At 32.5% G+C, this 18386-nt stretch overlaps 1 protein-coding gene across 1 annotated transcript in view; it reads right to left on the bottom strand.

Annotated features, from left to right (window-relative positions):
• LOC136035398 (peroxidase-like) overlaps positions 1 to 18386 on the bottom strand; it is a 96331-nt gene that overhangs the window by 32086 nt on the left and 45859 nt on the right. The window contains 4 exon segments of the mRNA XM_065717180.1: positions 249 to 357; positions 6629 to 6704; positions 6706 to 6799; positions 13107 to 13309. Coding sequence (XP_065573252.1) covers positions 249 to 357; positions 6629 to 6704; positions 6706 to 6799; positions 13107 to 13309 — 482 coding nt within the window.

Below are 18386 nucleotides of genomic sequence, written 5' to 3'. Positions count from 1 at the left end.
GAGCCCCCCAAAAAAATACTATCTACAGTTTCCAAGAAGTTGTTTTGTTTTCGAGTAGTAGTATTTTTCATATTTTCTCTCTGTTTTAGTGTTGTTTTCTTTTCTTTAGCGATTGCGGGCTTTTCTTTGTTTTTTATTGTTTTTGTGTTTATTGTATTCTTTGTATGTTATTTATGTATTGTTTTTGTGTTACTACAAGCACTGGGTGCTTACCTTTTTGGGTGAAAATAAATGAACAAATTACTTACAGCTTGTGGTCTGATAAAGCCATGACGTTGATTTGAATAGTTTCAATATGGTCGCTATTGTCACAAACAATCCTTGATAGCCACACTTTCCGAATCTCGTTCAGTTGTTCTACAAAATAAATAATACCTTGGTCAAAATGTCTAATATTTCGTAAGACTAAGTGTTGACGAAGTTCAACGAAAGTAACAGCACTAAAAACTTCATACCAGTCAATTAGAAAGAACGGCAAAAATTAATCTATTTGAAACTTTACATTGAATGGTTACATCTGATTCTAATAAAACTTCTATTTACCAAGGTAAACTTTTGTACCACAGAAGTAGCCTCCTAAAGGTTCTACTAATCAAAATTATTCACTAAAGGGAATATAAGGTTTCCCCAAGAATGACCAGAGGTTCACCCCTCAACCAGAAGAGAGGACTAAATAGCAAAGAAATTATTATAGCCCGTACAAAGCAATTCCAAAAGGTTTTAAGGGTTTTCAAGACGATGATGCTGAATAGCTTATAGATAACTTACAATGGATGGTCCTATGGACAAGACATGTGATATTTCGATCACCCAGAGGAAAAGTCATACCAGTGATCACTATTTAAAAGCTTTCCTCACAAGGAGGCTTGAACATGATGCTGAGATAGCCGAAATGAACAAGAAGGGAAATGTGAAAATCCTTCAATGTAATACAAAGTGATATGAGCATTATTCTTGATCTGTGAAATCAAGGATTAGAGAGCGAAGTGAAGAGACCATCAAGGTGGCAATGGTATTGATTAAAAGGAATATCGTCTTAAATTCAATTGAACAGTTCTTGCTTTCGCTGACTTATCTGATAAATCCATCTTGAATTGTATTTTACAGAGACTCGTTGAATGTCATGAACTTCTGTTCTTCCCTCTCAGAGACCAAACTCTTCGTACGTAATTATAGGTGTATTGAATGATACACCTACATATTGTAACTATTGATGTGTTCTGCGGTGTTGAACTGTTTTACTTATTGATTACCATTCCGCTCTGTCGCTGCCATGGATTCGAAAATAATCTAGCGAACATTTGAAAGACTTGCTACTTTTTTTACAGCAAACTTCCAAGTTGGCAAGGGGTCACGTAGGATATTTTCTTAATATCTTAATGGTTTCTGTTTGATATGAATCAATAATTAAAGACGATTTAAAGTTTGTATCATGCAGTTTTTTCTAGCATTATCAGAATTTCAGACAGATTATCAGACATTTAGCAGCAACGAATTGCAATTAAACAGTGATTTGTGTAAATAGAAACCGGAACTCTAAAAAAGAAAGGGTTGAAGCAATATTTATACAGAAATTTTACCTTTTATGCTAATTCCAGATATGAAAAGTACGAATCATTCCGATTTATGCATCAAAGGCTGTAACCAAGAAGAACAATTACTAAATTAGGAAAAGGAGGGAAAGAACACCCATAAAAGGGTGTTTCCCTCTCCTGATAAAACTTTGGTAAAAATTTATGAAACTCAATATGTGACAAAGCTCTAACACAGACATTGTAAGCTCTAAGTAAAAAAGGAAAAAAATGGTATTTTCCGAGACACACTTGTATTTCCTGTTGTTTCTGGCAAGTTTTGTTCATTTTGGGTTTCAAAGTAAGTTGTTTTTCGTTTTGAAGTTCATCTACGTTTCTTTTTGTTTAAGTTTGAGTTACTAGATAATTCCATTTCTACTCATTTTAGGTTTTAATATAAATCTATACTTTTCTCTGGAACATCTTATTTTCTAAATGTACTTGAAAAAAAGTTATTTAAATTTTATAAAATAACATAGCTTCGTTTTGTGACATAGTTCTCTGCTTAAGAACAAAAATTTAGGATTGCAGTTTAGTTCTATGACAAAATTTGAATGTTCAGCCAAAATTTGGTATTCTGTAGTTTTATGCGATAATTAACAAATGATAATTATACATAAATAACAGGCATGGGAGAGGGAGATTTTCAATTATTAAAATTTACAATATGCATAATTTTTAGTCTTCTGTAGGTCTGAATCCCATCCTGTGGAAGCCCATAAATATAGACCTATTAAATAGTTGTATGCTAGGCCGTTTAGGGTGCTGTTTTTGAAGTTTTTTTTGTCTTTAAACGATGTTAAGCCTTTGTCTTCTTAAAAAATAATTTCCATTTGTGAGTGTTCTTTATTCTCAGAGAAAAATCTGTAAAGTATCTTAACAGCAAATCTTTTCTGCTGAAGATAAGAAACGCGCTTATTTTATTATAAATACGAATTAGATTCTTATCCTTATATTTATCAAAAACTAGTTAAAAAAAACTAATATCTATATTTCTATTAAGAAATGTTGTTCTTGACATTAGGTGTGGTCCTAGGGGGATTAAGAGGCCCTCCAACCATATAGAACAAGTATAAGGAGATACAATCTCGATGATGCATATAGGCTATTGAGGGTCTGTTTATGGGTTAGGTCAAAGGCAGCGATGTTACAAAAGGGAGGAGACAATAGCTTGGTTCGCAGAAGCTGACATATATCTAATGTATTTTGTTTTCAGTAAAGTGTAAATTATGCTTTGATCTTGAGAAGGCAGGGAGGTTGTCTGCCCTACTCATGTTAATTTTTACTCGTTTTGAGTTTGATTCTGTTATTTATTGCATGATTTAAGTAAACAAAATACGTTTAAAGTATTTTAACTTTATTTAACTTTAATAAATGAAAAATTATTTAAACTTTAAGGAATTTATATCAATATATGTATACTAAACTGACAGTCCACATCTATTTTTTCAGTATTAAATTTAAAAAACAAGCTTTTTTAACTGAAAGTGAGGAGCGACATTAAAACTTCAAACGGACAGAAAGTATTCCGTATATGAAAGGAGCTGTCCCATATTAACACCTCGCTCTTTACGCTATTTTTCTATTGTTTTAAAAACTAGAGTCGCGAGAAAGAGTCAAACTTAAGCGTAAAGAGCAGGGCATTGAGCAGGGGACAGCCCCTTTCATATACGGAATAAAGTCTGTTTGTTCTAAGTTTTAATGTCGCTCCTTACTTTGAATTAAAAGAACTTGTTTTTTTATTTAATTTTTGAATGTCTTGAAATAACACTTGTTTTGATTTTGGCTCACCTTACATGAATAACTAAAACAAAATTTGTATATTATTTTTACTTTTTTGGCTAAATGGGGCTTAATTAAAGTTTTGAACGGACGATTTTGAGAAAAAAGGGGCGGGAGGGGGGCCTAGTTGCCCTTCAATTTTTTGTTACTTGAAAAGGCCATTAAAACTTTTTATTTTATTTACGAACGTTTTTATTAGTAATAAAAATACATAGCCCCCTTTTGAGGGGGTTCGTCCCCTCGTCAATAACTGGCTATTTACACTAAAGTTTGAATTTTGTTCCAATTCTGTAAGAATGATCCCTGGATCACAAAGGCCGTTTAATTAGAAGATTTGAAACTACTAAAAATACTTTAGCGTAAAGAGCGGGGTATTGAGGAGGAGAAAAAGTCCCTCATTTACGTAATAATTTCTGTTTGTTTTAAGTTTTAATGTTACTCCTTACTTTCAGTTGAAAAAACATGTTTTTTCATTTAATTTCTCATTGTTTTTTCTAATAATGCCGGAAAATCCAGCGCTCCCTTCATGGAAATTCTCTTCCCCCCATGATAAATTCCTCCATGAAAAGTTCCTCTCATGTAATCCCTCCCACCAACCACCTACCACCAGAAAAAAATCGCCCCTTAAAACGCCAGTATGCGTCCCAATAACCAATACTATATGTAAACAATGGGCAAAGTTCACAACTTGCAGCCCTTCCCCCGGGGACTGTAAGGGAATAAATCAACCTCAAAGACATAGTTATTAGATTTTTCGACTATGCTGAACAAAATGGCTGTCTAAAAATTGTGATCCAGTGACTTTAGAAAAAAATTAGTGTGGGAGGGGGGCCTAGTTGCACTCCAATTTTTGGTCACTTGAAAGAGCACTAGAACTTTTACTTTCCATTCAAATGAGCCCTCTCGCGACATTCTAGGACCACTGCGCCGATAGGGTTACCCCTGGGAAAAAAAACATGCATCCGTAATTTTTCTTCTGGCAAAAAATACAAAATTCCACATCTTTGCAGATAGAAACTTGAAACCTCTACATTGGTGTTCTCTGATACGCTGAGTCTGATGGTGTGATTAACACTAAGATTCCATAACTTTTGGTGGGTGTTTCCTCCTTTTTTCGAAAATAAGGCAAATTTTCTCAGGCTCGTAGCTTTTGATAGGTAGAACTAAACTTTATGTTACTTATATATTTAAATCAGCATAAAATCTGATTCTTTTGATGTATATATTTATACAAAAATTCAGTTTTTTAGAGTTTCTATTGTTATTGAGCCGGGTCACTCCTTACTACAGTTCGTTACCACGAACTGTTTGAAAGTGCAAATTATGTTCTGGTTTTAAAAAGGCATGGGGATTGTCAAATACATAATTTCCAGTCCTTTCAACTACGCTGATCAAAATGATTACCTCAAAACTTTGATTGGACTTTCGACTACTAAAAAGGGTAATGGTCCTTTAAAATTCCGATCGAATAAGCTCTTAAAAGTTTCTAAGACAACAAATGGTCATCCAAAGATTTCTATCAGATGCAATTTGGGAAAACACGAGGTGTGGGGAGGCACCCTCCGATCACTGTGAATCTTAAATAGGGCATTAAAATTTTGATTACCAGTCCAATGAGCCACATCCGAAGTTTATACAGTCACCCTTTATATATATATATATATATATATATATATATATATATATATATATATATATATATATATATATATATATATATATATATATATATATATATATATATATATATATATATATATATATATATATATATATATATATATACATATATATATATATATATATATATATGTATATATATATATATATATATATATACATATATATATATATATATATATATATATATAATATATATATATATATATATATATATATATATATATATATACATATATATATATATACATATATATATATATATATATATATATATATATATATATATATTATATATATATATATATACATATATATATATATATATATATATATGTATATATATATATATATATATATATATATATAATAGTATAAATATAATATATATATATATATATATATATATATATATATATATATACATAAATATATATATATTTATATATTATATTATATATATATATATATATATATATATATATATATATATATATATATATATATATATATATATATATATATATTATATATATATGTATATATACATATATATATATATATATATATATATATATATATATATATATATATATATTATATATATATATATATATATATATATATATATATATATATATATTATATATATATATATATATATATATATATAATCATAAAAAGCACCCTATCGTTTTGTATAAGACAGTATGTTTAAAGAATCAATCATTAATGTAGTTATTTGGCATTTTAACAATGAGTTGTTTTTTTTCTTCTGTTTAGTCAACTGAACTATCTAGAAAGTGCTCAACTATGATTGATAATAATTTTTTAGATGAGTTACTCAGATAAAGTCGAATAGACCATAAAATGGACAATTCAAAGTGCACAATATTAAAGAAAAAGCCTTTTATCGATCACGATTCTCGATAAGCGATTTTACGGTCAGTTTACCAATAAACATCCTTCCTTTCAAAGAGAAATTGATGGTACAAAACCTATTCACAGGAAAACTTCGCAAACTCTGGTTTATCATCAACATGGATTATTTCAACTTCCAGTATGACCGAAAGTTTTCAAAATCTTAACCAGTTTTTAAATAAATAATGGAAAAATTCAGAGAGTTTTAGTCTAGTGAGAATTTGGAGAAACTTTAAAATCGAAATATAACGAGAATTTGAGTGTTCTTCAAAAACAACTGTCCAGACAATTTTTTGTGGGGGGAGGGATAGGCAGACCTTCGACATCTGAACTTGTCTTATTTTTGTTTTTAACCAACTGAACTGTCTAAAAAGTGCTGATTTTTCATTGATGATAATTTTTGGCCAAGTTACTCGGATAAGGTCCTTAATATGGAAAATCGACCATTTCTACCTTGCATAATTTTTAATAATAATAATGCTGTTTGGGTTGAAGCAGGTTAATTTCTACCTTGAATAATTATTGTTCTGGCCGTATTAACTTAATTTTCGCGTGACAGGCAACTTTCAGTGAAAATGACATTATCTTTTCCATTGCATTTTAGCATAAAAATGATTCTGCCATTGATTGGTTATCTATTTAATTCTACCAAAAATAGTTATATGATTCCTTACCTAATGTGAAGGAGCCTGGCTGACCAGGATTCTCATACCAAAATCGGTCACCATACCGAGCTGCATGGAATTGTTCCTGCTATAATGCAGGAAAAAGTAGGTCCGACAAGTTTTCCAGGAGCTGAGAGTTCACTTACACCACCAGACCATAAATCAATATCATCCGGATGTCTATAAAATAATTTACTGTGTGCCATGAAAATGTAAGGATGAAGGTCTTGAGAAAATGGCTTTTAGGCAAGAGTATAGTTCATTAAGAGATTTTTCGCAATGCACTGATGCCATTTTGCTATCTATGCTTCATTTGAAAATTGTTCTCTACTTCTTGAAAATAAAGAACAATTTCGAGGCATATTATTTTTTTCAAGAAATAACTCTAAATAACAAAAAAAACTTGAGTCTCCTTTTTCTATATCCCAACTTGGATCATTTCTAGTGACAGACCACTGATCGAACAAGATACACAACCTACTATATCATTCCTTGTGGACTGGTAGCTAGAACATTCCATTGTTCTTTTACCTTTCCACACTAGGTGTTTTTCTTTTTTTTGCTTTTTTCTTCATTAATAATATTTTAGAAGCTAGTATATCAATTTGCTTATTATACTTGAATACATTTGACATAAAAAAGAAGATTATACAGTGACCTTCCTTCAACAAGTCATTGCATTTCATGAGAATTTGGTGGGTGCTATCTCACACAAATGGGTAACCTTAGATCGACATTATATATAAATAAAGTACTTTATAGCCTTTCAATAGCTTGTGCAACATATTACCACATATCTAATATGAAACCAAGAATCTTGTAGAGAAAATCTTGACGTAGCAAAAGAAAATGTTTCACATATAAGTTTAAATTTGAAGTGGCGATGGAAGATGTTAAATAGAAAAACAAGCTTTTCTCAACTGAAAGTAACAAGCAACATTGAAACTTTAAACAGATAGAAATTACCCTTCATGTGAAGATAAGTAAACACTCCCCCTCCATTTATGTTAAAGTTTAAGTAGCGTTAAGCTGAAAGCGTTTTAGTGAGCAAAAAATATAGCCAGTTGGTAAATGCAAGTGTTTAATCTACCAATCGCCCTAAAAAATATTCAAAAGGAAAACTTTACTGTTTAAAACACTTGCGACTAATTAAGTTCTTTTACTTTTAACAAATAGTGAGAATGAAAACTTTTTTCACATTGTTCTTGCACTAGAGCATTCTTCAAAGAAGCATTGGGAATGGGTTTAAATTTTTACAAAGAGAGCGGGGGTAGCAGCCCCCTCAATCTTCCTTCCAAAAAAATTCATTCAACTTTTGTGCGTTGAATCCTGTATCCTGGATCTCCTTGAATATAGAGCAGTTACCGTAACTCCCTCCTTCAAACTAATAAGTTTTTCAGACAGAAATCGAAGTCTTTCTCCTACTGGATCCATTACTAATCCAATTTAATAATTTGATTTATACAACTTTAAAAAATAACAAAATAACAAACGACGATCAACCCCCCCCCCCCCCCAAAAAAAAAGAAACGACAAACAAAGAAAAAATACGAAGAGCAAGTAAAATAAATAGTCTAGCAGAATTATGAGGCTTATACAGCTTTTACCATATTGGCAAAGAAAAACACAAAAGACCTCAAAAAACCTCAAATTTTCGATAAAAAAAATGGAAAAGATAAAGGTAAAGTTTGGCAACCATCTAAACATGAATTTATATCTTCATCTGATAATACAGATAGTTTCAAAAAATCTAGAGTGCCTTGTTTCGAAGCAAAGTGCAGTTTCCTATTCCCGGTACACTCCTTATGATTTTGGTTTGCTCCACTCGAAAATTTCGTTGGGTTGCATAAGAAGACAGCAAGTAATGCCTCTGTAAAGGTGTCCTGTGAAAGTCATCCAAATTTTCAATCTAAGTTCCCGACAAAATTGTTAAAAAACGCAAGAAAAGTGATTAAAAATACCAATGGTCAAAACATATTAACTTCGTCATTAATATGAACAGTTTGATCCTTCATCCTATTCCCTCAATAAATAGAACAAAGCGGACTTAGCTAAAAAGGTAAACCATAAAAGAAAATTCGAAAACTCGGAAAAAAATTAATGATAGCAACAAATTTTAAAGGTTTGCAAAAATAAATTTTTTATAGCTGCTTATTTAATCTGACGTCTTCTCATAATTTTGTGCCATTATGTGCTCTGAAAAATGAACTTTCCTCGTACTTTTGAAATTAATTTTGTAGAATAAAGTCTCAGTACCCTTTGTAGGTTACATTGAACTTATTGATCTTAGTCTAATTGTGTAACTTAGTTTGCAACTGTTCTATGTGATTACCCCCCAGCCCGTCGTTTACCCTTCCTGGAAAATGCCCCCCCTGAAAATATCCCCGGTGCAGAATAATTTTACCTAACACATTTTGCATACAGATCCACTATACTCTAACCCCCCCACACACACACACACACCAACGTGCAAAAATATTGCCCAGATATACTTCTAAAGTAACGAAGAAGCTAAGGAAGAAACTTGTTTGTGTTCGAGTTTTACACATCGTAATCTTGAGTGAGTGCCGCATAATACACGAGTACCGGAATTTTTCATAGAAAGAGCCGGATTTCCCAGTATTATTTAAAACGATCAGAAATTATATTCAAAATAAGTTTTTTTTTCAACTTAAAGTAGGGAGCAACATCAAACCTTAAAACATATATGAAAGGGGCTGCCTCAGCAAATAAGTTGAATGAATGAAGTTGAGGCTTTCTTGACTTCTGCTTAGAAACAAATTTGGGCTATATATTTGCACAATAGGGGAAGGGGGGTAAAGTATAGCGGGTCTGGATGCAATATATGTTAGGTGCAATTATTCTGCATATTCTGAAGTAAGAATTGTTTTTTTACTTCATACTATACAAATACTTTACCCCTCCCCCTCTGATGTACAAACATATATCCCAAATTATATATTTCCCATCTATTCTGACATTTGTTTTTGTCTTACCTCAGGCTAAGCTCAAAGAAACTAACGAAGAAACTGGTTTGTTCTCGAGTTTTACACAGTGGAAACTTGAGTGAGTGGCATATAATACTCAAGTACCGGAATTTTTATGGAGAGAGAGCCAAATTTCCTTGTCTCATTTATAAACGACCAGAAATTAAAATAAAAAAAAAACAAGTTTTCTCAGCTGAAAGTAAGGAGCAAAATCAGACCTCAAAACGACCAGAAATTATTACCTACATGGATGGGGTTCCTTCTCAAGACATCGCTCTTTGCGCTAAAGTTTTTATAAATTATAAAACACAACTTATATGTTTCAACAATTAAGTTCCAGGAATCTTAAAGAATTAAAACAAAATTCTAAATATCAAACAGTTCGTGGTAACGAACTGTAGTAAGGAGCGACACGGCTCAATAGTAACCAAAACTCTAAAAAATTGAATTTTTATATCAATAGCTTCATCAAAAGAATCGCATTTTAATGCTGATTTTAAATATATAAGTTTCATCAAGTTTAGTCTTACCCATCAAAAGTTACAAGCCTGAGAAAATTTGCCTTATTTAGGAAAGTAGGGGAAAACACCCCCTAAAAGTCGTAGGATCTTAACGAAAATGACACCATCAGTTTCAGCGTATCAGAGAACCCTACTGTAGAAGTTTCAAGCTCCTATCTACAAAAACGTGGAATTTTGTATTTTTTGCCAGAAGACAAATCACGGGTGCGTGTTTATTTATTTTTTTCTTTTTTTTTCTTTTCCCCAGAGGTCATCGTATCAACCAAGTGGTCCTAGAATGTCGCAAGAGGGCTCATTCTAACGGAAATGGAAAGTTCTAGTGCCCTTTTTAAGTGACCAAAAAAATTGGAGGGCATCTAGGCCCCCTCCCACGCTCATTTTTTTCCCAAAGTCAACGGATCAAAATTTTGAGATCGCCATTTTGTTCAGCATAGTCAAAAACCATAATAACTATGTCTTTGGGGATGACTTACTCCCCCACAATCACTGGGGGAGGGGCTGCAAGTTACAAACTTTGACCAGTGTTTACATTTAATAATGGTTATTGGGAAGTGTACAGACGTTTTCAGGGGGATTTTATTTTGTTTGGGGGTGGGGCTGAGGAGAGGGGGCTATGTTGGAGGATCTTCCCTTGGAGGAGTCTGTCACGGGGGAAGAAAAATTCAATGAAAAGGGCGCAGGATTCTCTTGCATTACTATAAGAAAACAATGAAAAATAAACATGAAAACGGTTTTTCAAATGAAAGGAGAAGTAGCATTGAAACTTAAAACGAACAGAGATTATAACGCATATGAGAGGTTCTAAAAAAGAGCGAGGTAATTAGGAGGAGATAAATACCTTGCTCTTTATGCTAAAGTATTTTATTTATTTTACGGCCTTTCTGATTCAGGGGTCATTCTTAAAGAATTGGGACAAAACTTACGATTTAGTGTAAAGAGCGAGGTATTAACGAGGGTACAAACCCCCTCGTATACATAATAAAAATATAAGGTTATGAAAGTTTGTTACGTAAGTTAATTCCAAAGTTACGTATATTTTTTACTAATAAAAACGTTCGTTAAAAATTAAAAGTTCTAGTTGCCTTTTTAAGTAACCGAAAAATTGGAGGGCAACTAGGCCTCCTTCTCCACCCCTTATTTCTCAAAATCGTCTGATCAAAACTAAGAGAAAGCCACTTAGCCAAAAAAAAGAATTAATATACGAATTTCATTTTAATAATTTATGTGCGGAGAGCCAAAACCAAACATGCATTAATTCAAAAACGTTCAGAAATTAAATTAAAAAAAACTAATTTTTTTAGCTGAAAGTAAGGAGCGACATTAAAACTTAAAACGAACAGAAACTACTCCGTATATGAAATGGGTTGTCCCCTCCGCAATTCCTCGCTCTTTACGCTAAAGTTTGACTCTTTGCCATAATTCTACTTTGTAAAACAATTAAAAGCTTTAGCGTAAAGAGCGAGGAATTGCGGAGGAGACAACCCATTTCATATACGGAGTAATTTCTGTTCGTTTTAAGTTTTAATGTCGCTCCTTACTTTCAGCTAAAAAAAAATAGTTTTTTTTATTTAATTAGCGTAAAAAGCAAGGTATTGTAGAAGGGAAAACCATTTTCATATGCGTAATAATTTCAGTTTGTTTTAAGTTTTGATGCTGCTCCTTACTTTCAGTCGTTTTTTTTTTATTTAATCTCTGGTCAATTTTCATTAACATAAGGAAATCCGCTGTCTCTCTCTTCATGAAAAATTCCGGTACTTGTGTATTATACGCCACTCACTCAAGTTTGCGATATGTAAAACTCGAGAACAAACAGGTTTCTTCGTTAGTTTCTTCGTTAATTTAGAAACATATTTAGGTTATACTTTTGCACATTAGAGGGGGGGGGCAAAGTATAGTGGGTCTGCATACAAAGTAAGTTGAGTACATCTATGCTGCACATTATGAAACAAGAGTTTTTTCTGACTTCAAACTATCCAATGATCTTTGTGAAACATATAAAATTTGGTGAAAATCTGGAACAGATGAACTCTGATAAGGTAAAGATATCTTTTTACTAAGGGGATGTCTTTTGGGTCTATTTTATCTTTCAGAATATATCTTGGAGTTTTGAAATCCCTTCTTTGGATAAAGGGTCTTTCAGATTGTGTACTTAATTGTAGATTGAAACGCAAAGAAGGAGGAAGAATCTCTTTTCTTTTGCAAGCAATCAAAAAATTGAACTGACAAATAAGATTTGCATGTTTTTAAACACAATTCAAAAAATCTTCAAGAATATTGGTCAAATCCTCCCGTAAGCTTGACGTAAATACATTCTAATACCACACTGGCTATGCGTGACTTATGAAACAAAGAAGAAAAAAATAACAAATGAAAAAAATGAAGAGAAGACACTTGAGTGTTGTTTTCTCCTCTGGTGAGGTTTACTTCAAAAGGATGGGTTTTGTTTGCTTTCGTTTATTATTTCTTAAGCCGACGTGTTGGAGGTCTTTATCGAAATGTCTGCTTATTTTCTTTTTGTATTTTCCCTGTTGTTGACACTACCCTCGTTTTCCTTGCCTATTTTATTTTACTATTTTCATTTGCTATTTCTTCTCTCTTCTCCTTTATGCATTTCGTTTAGCCAGCGTGGTTTTAGAATTTGTTTACAATAATATTTGATTTTACTTTACAAAATATAGCTTCACTTTCTGAAAACTAGGTATAATGAACTTTCATGGAGGGAATTTATAAGCAGCCACTAAAGAAAAATGACTAGATTTTATTTTCTAAGCTTTTAAGGTCCTTGAACACCCAGTCATGTGTGTTGTTGCACATTATTAAAAGAGCTTATTGCAGATGAAAACTAGCTGAAAACCAAGATTTATGGAAAACTGGGTGCATTTTCACTAAAGGGTTGAGCACTATCACAAAAATAGAATCTTTTTCTCAGTCATATTCCTGTTCAGTGAAAAAAAGAATAATACAAAAATAATTACTTACTTATAAATTGACATGTACTTGTACAAAGTTTCGTTCGAAAAGACACCAACGAAATCATACCATGTTTGGGCTTTAGGTAGCCCGCAAAACTCTCTATAAAAGTTGAAGCCAGGGACTCCATGATCTCTACCTCTCTGCATATTGATTGCTGCTAGGTCGAGTCCAAACTTCTTAGCAGGGTCTTGGAATAAATGATTAGTAACCTGCAATAGTTTAAAGTGGTTTCGAAACTAAGGAAGACAATATTTAGGAACAGATCCAACATGTAATACATTCACTAATGTTTAATTCTTGTAGAGTACAGTTTTGCATTGCCAACTGAACACCCATTTATCTATAAAAGCCTTTAATGTTATTACACAGGACTTTTACATTTAGTCAAAGCAGAATTTTCTCAGGCATAATCGTCAATATTGGGTTAAACAATGTTCCAAAGTAGTGTTTAGCAAACCCTTTCTTTGTCATGACCTCTTGCAACCTTTCAATAGAATCTTGAACCCACTTTAGAAAAAATTCACTGTAATATTGCTTAATGTGACACTAAAGTAGAATAAAAAGTGTCACATTCTCCCCCTCCACTTTAATCGTGCTTTGCCTCTCCCCCTCGACTACTGGAGAAGCTAGAGATTGAATGTATAAAAATTAGCTTCTCTCGTTTTTTTGAAAGTACATATTTTCATATAGAAGACCCACACGCTTTGATTGCTGATCATTGGTCGTCCTTTGTCTGAAAAATTATGTAGACAGTAGATTGGGAGCAGCAGAATTGCCCAATAATCACGTTCTTGGGCCTGATTAATTTTAAAGTTTTTCAGGTAAAATCAAATGCCAACGTAACAGCTAAAAATGAATAAAAACTACACCGTAAATTAGGGAGAGTGATGTTGCCTGCCTCAAACCGCCGGTCTTTACGCTAAGCTCTATTTTGAGCTTAGCTGGAACTATTATAGAGTTCTTAAAATTAGCCAGTTAGTGATTGGGTGTTTTACAGAACAACTACCTTTCAAACCAACTGTAATTTTGTTCTTTAAAGCAAATTTAATTGCAGAAACTCGACAATTCTCAGCGCACAGAATAATTTCTTTTCATTTTGAATTGTAATATCACTGTCTGTTTTCATAGGTATCCCCTTCCATGCATCTTTTGTTGGTTGAAAATCCTTGCTACCTAAGAAGGAAAGTAGGTCTTTCAACTTTCGTTTTAATTAACCCTCTCTTGACATTTTAGAGGGCTTGCCTTAGGGGAAGGGCTGTAAATTATACTAGTTACTCATGGTTTACATATAGGCTTTCTTATTGGGAAGGAGGGTATTTTTAATCGTGGGTGTCTAGAAAGGCTGAGGGTATTAAGATAGAGCTTTCAGGGAATGTTGAGGGATGTGTTGGACCAAATCAAAAGTCACTACCTACATTCAGGTTGTGAAAAGGGCATATATACAATAGACCTAGCTGCCTCATAAAAAAAATTTAATTTATTTTTTTCCAAAGAACCGATGCTCATTTTTGCGTTATTTATTACTATTTATTTTGCCAGGAGTGATACTCTGAAAAACTTAAAGTTTCTGGGGTACAAAGTCTGAAGGCTTCAAAATTATCAGCTTTCAGTATTTAATATTAAATACCAGAATATCCATATTACTCAGTAACCTCCAACACTTACAGCATTGCTCAATACTACCCAGTGATAGAAATTCTTATTTCATTTTATTTCATTTCTGCTTCAATGCTTTGCTTTGAACAAACTACATTGAAAATACTTTAGTTTTTATAATTACAGAACTCGAAGACGTCAATTACGTCGGTGATTGATATCCAAATTCAAAACTATCAATATTGTTTGATAATATCCTACTTTTATAGTATTGCTAAAAAAAAACTGAACTATAGGAATTTCTATCCTAATGTCATAAGTACTATCGTAGTGTCTTATTTTTTCTGTTACTTCTGTTATGCTTTCAGTTCTATATAGTTTTATCCTAATTGACATACTTTTTTTCATTCCTTTTAAATTTTATTGTTTCAATGCTTCACAACCAATCAAAAACAAGACAGAAAGAACTGCAATACCGACTATTTTTTCTATGTTAATTAAAGTATGGTATTCAAAAACTATAGAATTTCATGAACATGAATAAGATTTTCTTGTAATAATCAGCTTTTTTGGAGCGTACTGTTTTACTGTTTTATATTTCTTACTGTTTTAAAAAGTACAGTTAAGAGAAAGAGTCACGCTTTAGCGTAAAGAGCGATGCGTTGAGGAGGAAAAGCCCCTTTCATATACGGAGTAATTTCTGTTCGTTTTAGGTTTTAATATTGCTCCTTACTTTCATTTAAAATAACTTGTTTTTTTATTCAATTCATTCATAGCTGTTTCTGTTCGCTTTAAGCTCGCTTATTAAATGACTTGATTTCTAGCCTTTCTAGGTTTTAAAATCGCTTATTATTATTCTTTGAAAATTTTTGGACGCCATTTTTAAATGAATTTCTGTTTTTGTCATTGACATGGCTTTATCTTATGTTCATTGCATGAATATTTGTACATTTTTTTTAGCTTTTCTCATGAAGAGTTAAAATGTTGAATTGTACTTTAAATTTCATGCAAAACCGAACATTCATAGAATTTTTCGATTAGCCATAGTCTTGTATAATGACTTTTTCGGTAGGATGGAAACAAGGTTTTTAAATCACTCTGGTTGGAAATATGCACCGTTTGTCTCCTACGGGACTGAGACCATCCTGACCCTCCTTCTGTCCAGATTCTTGGATACAAACGGATCTTGTTTTCGTTATTTTGTTGAAGGATCTCCTTTGTCATCACTAGTTAGCATGTTGTGTCAGACTGAGGCCATCTCAGGAATGAGGCCATCCTGACCCTCCTTCTGTCCAGATTCTTGGATACAGACGGATCTTGTTTTCATTATTTCGTTAAAGGATCGATTATCATCACTAGTTAGCGTGTTGTGTCAGATAGTTTACATTTATTTGAGAACGCTTTGTTTGATTGGAACCTTCAAGCTTAAATGGTGGCGCTGTGGGATCAATCTCTGTCTTGTAATACGGAAACCAGAGTTCTCAGCTGCAGCAACCAGCCCCAGGACATGGAATTTTATTCGGACGATTAGATTTTGCAAAAGCATCTCTTGATAATCAAAAGAAGAAGAAGGAGAAGAAGAAGACCAAACTACCTTTGTTAAAGATGTGAAAAAATTTATCTATAAGATTCAGGACATTATAAGCACGTTATTAATGTATGCATCTTCTAAAATAAAAATTGGAAATGAAACCAAGGGAAAGGGGCATTACCTCACTGAAATACAGTCTTAGATTTGGCTGCATTGTACTGTATTTTCAAGAATTTTGAAAAATCACGTGAGCATAAAATATATTTTAGTTTCCCAATAATAATTTTGGGCCTTTTTAAAAGAGCATTGAAAATTAGGTGCTATGATGAAAATTTTTTGCAAAGAGTGAAGTAAAAGCTAAAAACTAAGAAAAATTATTGCTTCACAGATTACACTAGGTATATAAACAAAACTAGCTCAAATACAGCAATTCCCGATAGTTTCAAATTTATAGAAATATAAAAACTAGAGCTTTGCTAAAACCCCAAAACCGACCCCAGAAAAAACAGGATGGTTTCTTAGAAACAGAAAATTCAGTAAGTAGTCTATAGGAAATACAAAACTAACTTAAAATATACTCCATAGTATCTCAACAGGGACGATATCTATATCTTTTAGAATACAAATATAATTCTCTACAAAAACTCAAGCAAGCTAAATTTTTAGTAAAGTGTTTTTAAAATCCCACAGATGCTGGAAAATATAACAAGTCAATTTATTCCAGCTAGTTTTGCCGATATACCTTGTGAAATCTGAAAGACTTGAATTTTGTTCGTTTCAAATTTCAGCTTTGCTCTTTACCTTCGTAAGTGACTAAGTTTTTTTAAATTTAGTTTTGCCAGATTTTTTTCTTTAAAATATAGGCCAACACAATAAAATTGACAAAATATCTTCGTCTAACTTAAGCGAGGAAACTAAAAAAATCAATATAATTTCTCATTTTCGAGAAAATAATTGAATTTCTTGAAAATTCTCAAAGATACTGCAGACAACATACCCCTAGAGCTTTTTATCTATGTGACAAAGTTAAAGATGGCACGGCGAAAATTTTAAGGGAAGTAGGAAGTAAAAACTATACTTATTACTCTATTTTAATAAAGACTACTGTTGACTATTTTAGTTTAATCACCTAAGTGAGACAAACGTCTTTTTACGATGTTTATTTTGCAAATGCAAAAAAAGACAGAAAAAGGCAAAAAATTAATTTCAAAGCAAAAAAATTTATACATTTTTTCGTACCGTACGTAAAGACTGAAGTTGGTACTTAAAGAGAATAAAACTAAAATGAGCATGCACAACATATATATAGCTGAAATAAACTGACTTTTAGTATTTTTTAACATTTACAGAGTTCTAAAAACTCGCACTTTACTCCAAATTGAGCGTGTTTAGGTTATTTGAGAATTTTAACTAAATACTGAAAGTTATCGATACCACGGCCGGTCAGAAGCCATTGAGAGCCTTGAAAACTAGTGTTGTATTCTCTGCTAGTTACTAGTAGAATTTTTTCCTTCTAAAAGAACTTCCAAGTTTTTGGGGCTGATTTTGTGTTTTTGCTAATTTTAAATTCCACAAACGTTGAAAAATATACAACTATAACTACTTACAACTCACTGGAGCACCAAGCCACCTGAGGTCAGCACACGTATGCTGGCTTCTCTTACATCACACTCTATTCAAAGACTCCCTCTTTACATCCTCCTAAGCCCTCCCTATTTTCTCTAAACTTTTACTTCTTACATGTTCCCAGCCCGTTCGGGGACAAGTTGCTTTTCTTTTGTCCCTACACAGTTGTTCAACAAGGACGATCTTGGGTAATCCTGTCATCCTTCATCTGCAAAATGTATCCTAGCCATTTCAACCTTTCTCTGTTCACAACACAGTTGTATTGTTCTCACTTGTTCTGTTGACCCATATTTCTAATAGCTTACTGATTGAGATACGGGCAGTCAGTTAGGTGCCCAAAACAAGCTGTAGGCAATTCCTCTGAAAAATATCTAGAAAATCCTGCTTCATTTTTAGGAGTGCCTACACTTCATAACCACAGAAAACCACTAGCATCACTGCAGCTTCCAATATTATAATCTTAGAGCGCAGACTTATCTTCTTATTGTTCATAACTTTAAACTGTGAAAAAATACCTTGGATTCCACTTTTAA

This window comes from Artemia franciscana, chromosome 14 (assembly GCF_032884065.1).
Source record: "Artemia franciscana chromosome 14, ASM3288406v1, whole genome shotgun sequence".
NCBI lineage: Eukaryota > Metazoa > Arthropoda > Branchiopoda > Anostraca > Artemiidae > Artemia > Artemia franciscana.
This window is presented reverse-complemented; position numbering and strand designations above follow the sequence as displayed.